General features: G+C 30.7%; 1 protein-coding gene across 1 annotated transcript; it reads right to left on the reverse strand.

Moving 5' to 3' along the window:
• Window positions 1–272: 272 nt before the first annotated feature.
• Window positions 273–4,250, reverse strand: LOC115883461 (uncharacterized protein K02A2.6-like). The gene is made up of 2 exons (XM_030901824.1): window positions 3,221–4,250; window positions 273–2,881 (listed from the first exon to the last, which is right to left on the reverse strand). Exons 1-2 carry the CDS (start codon window positions 4,083–4,085, stop codon window positions 273–275), a joined length of 3,474 nt encoding a protein of 1,157 aa, XP_030757684.1. The 5' UTR covers window positions 4,086–4,250.
• Window positions 4,251–6,711: the final 2,461 nt, after the last annotated feature.

The following is a 6,711-nucleotide window of genomic DNA, read 5'->3' on the forward strand; positions in this document are numbered from 1 at the left end:
ACTGTGTATCCCTTACTTTGTGTATACGTAAATGCTATACTGTGACTGTTTTATTTCTCTGTATTTTTACTAATAAAAATACAACGTTTATTAAACTAAGTTTATTAAACTATTAAACATCTGAGAACAATACAAAACAACATTCTGTTAAGCAATCTCTAACTTAACTGTCAATCAGGGTTATGTCATATCAAGATGCTACAGATTAAACTTAACATATAATAATCCATAGATACAACATCTCCCTTCTAAATAATTGGTAATCTTTAAATTTAACCGTTTTTAATTTGTCTTTTTGGACGCTCATTTTCTTGATGTACGGACACTATCTCGGATGAACTATCACAGTTTTGATCCGCACTGTCACAACAAGTATTTTGATCAATCACTGAACCACTTTCAGAACTTTTTAAATGGGAACTATTTCTACGTACAATAGCGCCTCTTGAGTCTTTGACAATATAAGACCTAGGTGAGTCAGGAACAGGTTTAACAATCTGACCTGCCTCCCACTCGTTATTATTTTGATTCTGAATCACAACAAATTGGCCTTCATTAAAACTGTTCCGAACTTTACAATTTAAATCATAGTATTTTTTATCTAACTCTCTTTTCCTACAAATCTCATTTTTAATATTAGAATTATTATAACTATTTGGTAACAATTTATTTTCATCAATAGGGATTTTAGTTTTTAAGTTTCGTCCCATTAGCAATTGTGAAGGAGTCAGGTTCAGCCCTACAATAGGAGTAGTGCGATAATTTAGCAAGCTTAACATTAAATCTTGATCTTTACGAAGCATCATTTTTGCTATTCCAACACCTTTCTCTGCAAGTCCATTGGACTTGGGGTAATGAGGACTACTTGTGCATATTTTGAAATTCCATTGCTTGGCAAACTGTCTGCATTCATATGAGTTGTATGGCATGTTATCTGAAATTAACTCATCAGGTATACCATGTATTGAAAATATCTCTTTCAGTGCATTAATCACATCATATGATGTTTTTCCTTTCATTTGTTTAATCTCTAGCCATTTTGAATAATAATCCATGAGAATCAGATAACTTTTGCCTCCATAGTCACATATATCACTAGCAACTTTTTTAAATGGTCTATTAGGTATCTCATGTGGTATCATTGGTTCTTTACAGAGTTTTGGTGAATATCTCTCACAAATTTGACAATTTCTTATTAACTTTTCTATCTCAGCATTCATATTTACCCAATATAACATTTCTTTGGCTCTTTGTTTGGTCTTTGTCATTCCAAAATGTGTTTCATGTAAAAGATCTAACATGTCTTGTATTAATGTTCTTGGAACTATCAATCTGTCCTTTAATAATAATAAGTTATTTGATAATGTTATATCATTTTGATATTGCCAGTATGGTCTTAAAGAATTTGGTATCATCTTAAAATATTTAGGCCATCCATTTTTTATATACTCTATTAACTTACTTAGGTCACTATCATGCTGTATAGCTTTCTCAAATTGAGCTCTTCTCTCCTCAGATATACTAAAATGCTTCTCAATACTATGCACTATCTCTTTCATATCTGGATCATCTTGTACTTCATCTTTAATATATGACCTTGACAACAAATCAGCAATATACATATGTTTACCTGGACAATATTCAAAATTTAGATTATATCTAATTAGTTTCAACTTGAGTCTTTGTAACCTTGGTGATGGTACTTTGCTTAAGTCTTTCTTCATTATTCCCAACAATGGTTTATTATCAGTTATAATTTTGACATCTCTGCCATAAATAAAATGATGAAATTTACTTACAGCAAATACCACAGCAAGCAATTCTTTTTCACACTGTGAATAATTCTTTTCAGCTGCTGTTAGTGACCTTGAACCATGATATGTTGGTTTGTCCTGCATTAAGCAACAACCCAATCCATCTTTTGACGCATCTGTCTGAATAACTATAGGTTTGTCACTTTGAAATGTCCCTAGTACAAGATCACTAGCTAGTATGTCTTTTAATTTATTTAATACTTCTGTATGTTTTTGATTCCACTGAAAATGTACGTCTTTACGCAATAACTCTCTTATTGGACTTGTTACTTTTGCAAAATTAGGAATAAATCCTCTCAAATAATTTAACATTCCGAGAACTCTCTGTAACTCTTTCAAGTTAGTCGGATTTTCTATAGCCTGAATTGCCTTTACTCTATCTTTACTCGGTTTCATTCCGTCTTTGCAAAAAACATGTCCAACGTAATTTACTTCGTTTACTTTATACTGTAACTTTGTTTGATTAAATTTTATATTTAGCATTTGTGCTCTTTCTATCACCTTTTTCAGTATAGCGTCATGCTCTTGTTCAGTATTTGCTGCTATCAACAAATCATCAAAATATATTATAACACCTTCTATATCCCCAAAATTTTCCTCATTTACTTTTTGAAAATACTCAGGAGCATTAGTAAGCCCAAAGGGTAGTCTCAAAAATTTATAGCAACCAAACACTGTACTGAACGTGCACAACTCACTTGATTTGTGATCTAATTCAACTTGATAAAAACCATCCTTGAAATCTAATACAGTAAACCAACTTTTATTACACAATTTTGAACTTATATCCTCTATTGTGGGAATAGTATAAAAATTTCTTTGTATGGCCTTGTTCAAATCCTGAGGATTTAAACATAGCCGTAAACTGCCATTAGATTTCTCGATTATAACAAGATTGCTTACCCAATCTCCTGGACTATCTGTTTTGCTAATTATACCTTTCTGTTCTAGCTCATTCAATGTTTTTCTTAACTCCTCCTTAATTGCTAATGGTACTCTCCTTGCTGGATGTGCTACAGGTTGACAACACTTTTTAAGCTTTATCGAACACTTTTGAGGACATTTACCTACACCAGTAAAAATTGACTTATTATTTTGAATAAACAATTCTTTACTAGACACTACTGAATCTATGCTTTTAATAAAACCTAGCATATTAGAAGTTTTCAAACCTAATATTGGCTCAGACTTAACATCGGCTACTACTAACGTTAATTTTTCTTTTAACTTGTCATTAAAAATATTAACAGTTATCTGGCCAATAGGCTTGATTTTAAACCCCCCATATGCTTCAAGTATGATATTACATGACTCTAATTTCTTATCATTTAAATGACTCTTATATAATTTTAATGGTAAAATGTCTACTTCACTACCTGTATCTATCTTAAATCTAACAATGTTACCTTTAATGTCCACTTCTTTATATAGTGCTTTACAGTTTTGTGTGTTAATAGAATTTACAAAAAATTTATCAACATTTACATTGTCATCACCCTTTTCTTTTGATACCTCCTTAACCTCTTTCTTGACCGGTTTTCTGGTACATGCCTTTGCAAAATGATTGACTAGGCCACACTTAAAACACTTCTGCCCATATGCCTTGCACTGTTTTGGTCCATGCTTCGAGAGACATTTCCTACAATCAAACTTATTACCTTCATTTTTCTTCAGCTTATTTTCTTTTTCGTATCCTCTTCTCTCTTCTTTTCTAACTCCATATACTTGCTTTTGATCTTTCTGTACTTCATCAATTTGAAGCTTTGATATTTCAGCAACTCGACATTCGTTTATTGCTTTTTCTAAATTTAAGTCTTCACGAGTCAACAATCTTTCTTGTAGTCTCAAATTTGTGATTCCCAAGACAATCCTGTCTCTTATTAGCGAGTCTTTTTGCTCATTGAACTCGCAGCTTTCCGCTAGTTTCTTCAGATCTGTCACAAATTTGTCGATCCCTTCACCCTCTTCTTGTTTACGTGAGAAGAACATATATCTTTCATATATAACGTTTTTTTTCGGATTACAATATTTCCCAAACTCGTCTATGACCTTCTGGTATTGTTTCTTTTCAGCTTCATTAAGTGAAAACGTATTGTAGACATTTATCGCCTCTTGACCCATACAATTTAACAACAAAGCTACTTTTACTTCATCTTGTACTTCTTGTTTCCCTTTGGCCAGTAAGAAAATTTCAAAATTTTGTTTAAATAACTTGAAATTTTCGCTTATATTTCCCGTAAACTTCATCTGCTCCGGCAGCCTCACGTCCATTTTTGATTCTTTTTTCAACGTGTTTACCACAGTGACTACCAACTTCCTGAAATATTCTTACAATCCTTGACTTTTTTGGCTTCTTTTCTCGCTGGCTTTTATTTTTCCGCTGCCACCATGTTTTATTTCTCTGTATTTTTACTAATAAAATACAACGTTTATTAAACTAAGTTTATTAAACTATTAAACATCTGAGAACAATACAAAACAACATTCTGTTAAGCAATCTCTAACTTAACTGTCAATCAGGGTTATGTCATATCAAGATGCTACAGATTAAACTTAACATATAATAATCCATAGATACAACAGTGACTACGTTGTGAGGCGGACGTTTAACCTTTGTGCATACGTGTTGAACTACAATGTGTAAACGTCGCATATTTACATAGGGGGTATTGTGTCACATAAATGTGATTTGATGTGCTATATGGGTAGTTTAAATAAATTAGGTGTTCAAATATCCGAAACAAAAAAAAAATATTAAGTGTGATATATCATTGTACACAGGAGAACGAGTTATTTCAAAATCTGAAATGAAAAATGCAGGTCCGTATTTAAAAAAATTAAGTTGGCCTTTGTATCTCACAAATTATCAGATAATTTCAAAATCTAAAAATACTACCAGATAGCCCTAAAAAGTGGCTATGAGAATGTGCAATTAGTTTTTTGATTTTGTAAATAGTAACGACAGGAAAAAATAAAATTGATTTTCAAAAAAATCCGTTTTTTTCCAAAAAACTCAACAATCCTTAACATTTTTAGAACTTTTTTGATGGCATCTTGGTTAACACTCCAAAGCGCAACTTTGCCCCAATTTAATCATGTTCGTATCTATTACGGTTATTATTAACGGAGATATCAATACTCGTACCTCGAATTTGTAGCACCCTGTATATTTACATTACATTACTTATTCATTTTTTTTTTCATTTTTACGGTATCATTACACATTTATTTTTTAAGCCAGTCCAACACGATGTGGCAAACACCTCCCAACGTTGGACACACGGACATTTGCCACATCATATGGGAGACCAAAGATATTTAAACTCAAGAGATAGAGTTGTTTACCTTTCTCCTTCATCAGCCATTATTCTATCCTTATTTTCCCATCTCTCTTACACCGAAAACATTTGCCAGATTTACCTGTATATTGGTATTAGTATTCGATTAAATACAACAACCAATTATTAAGTAATAAATAATTTCGTTATATTTTTGTAATATATCAACTACATTAATTTGCTAACGTCAATTTTTTCATTCAATGCTTAACTGCTTTACTATTTTAAATTTTATAATGGAATTAAAATATCGTGGTCGTGTTTCTTTTAATAATAAAAAGCAGTTTGGCAATGTCAGTTTTAGAAATATGCCGGCGTAGTACAACGTATTTTGAGGATGAATGGAAAATCCTAGATTCTCCTTTTGCGATGTTGCTATGCCGCCGATCTAGCTCAATATTCTTTATTTGCAGTATTATAGTATTTTTGCGTTATTTTGTGAACTTCTGTGGACATTATTTTGAAAATATGGTGCATTCATGTATTGTGTACAAGAGAGTGTATCATTTAAATCTAAATTTAACTTTTCACCGGTAAATACAAATAATTAGGGTTATTACTATATCCTATTCTCTGTAGATCAGAGGCGTATCTAGACATAAAAAATAGCAGATCTCTAAATTATATTTTTAGGTTTATTTTTTAAATCATATATTTATTATGTTTTTTAAATCATATATTTATTAATTAAATTATTTGTAGGAAAAAGGTACATGGTACATACTAATTACCAATAAGTTAATAACAATTTCTGTTTCTCTTTTAAGAAAGGGTATTGAATGTTAAAAATTAAATTTAAGTTCTATAAACCGCCTGTAATTTATAAACAACATCTATTTTCGAAAAACCGTACTTTCTTATAAGAATAAATCTAATCTAGGTATCTATTTGGGTTTGACAAACCATTACCTACCTTTATGAAAATTTTTATTAGGGGTGTACAAAAGATGGAATTTTGCGGCCTTATTTTTTTGTTGCCGTTACAATTTTATACATTTTATTTTTTAAATTTTAGTTTGCTATACTGTAAATGGACATCTTTTGAGATACATATTATTAATGTTCTTAACCCATTACATGAATTTTATGACTTTCTTACACATTTTATTGTATTGAAATTCTTTGCACATACACAATATTTATAAAAATTAAAAAAAAAAAAAAAAAAAAAAAAAAAAAAATTTTTTTAAACTAAGAACCGTTTACTAAACAATCACCAATTTTTATTTATGATTTTGTAAGAGTATCGCTAGTCTTTTCTGATGACTGTGTATTATGATATCAAATAATTTTGTTTAGATATACACATACCGTATGATCGAATAAAAACGGCGTCAGTTGGCTTAGAAATGACGATCCATGACATTTATATATAAATTTACATATAAATGACAGCGATCTTCATTTCACTTAGCCATCGCTGACGCCGTTTATTCGATCATACGGTATAATATACATCTTATATTAGTTCCGATTTACTGTGTTTGAAACATCCCTAAGATGAAAGTTAAGGTAAATAGATGTTGAATTTTCTTACTTCTTATTCTTAATACGTAACT

Source organism: Sitophilus oryzae, unplaced genomic scaffold (assembly GCF_002938485.1).
Source record: "Sitophilus oryzae breed Bouriz unplaced genomic scaffold, Soryzae_2.0 scaffold_1903_pilon_pilon, whole genome shotgun sequence".
Lineage (NCBI taxonomy): Eukaryota > Metazoa > Arthropoda > Insecta > Coleoptera > Curculionidae > Sitophilus > Sitophilus oryzae.

Excerpts from the sequence above, each read along its gene's own strand:
- LOC115883461 (XM_030901824.1), bottom strand. The coding sequence starts at position 4,085 with ATGGACGTGAGGCTGCCGGAGCAGATGAAGTTTACGGGAAATATAAGC. Across the intron at positions 2,882-3,220 it reads TAAAGAAGTGGACATTAAAG|GTAAATGTCCTCAAAAGTGT; the intron begins GTAACATTGTTA and ends TTACTGGTGTAG.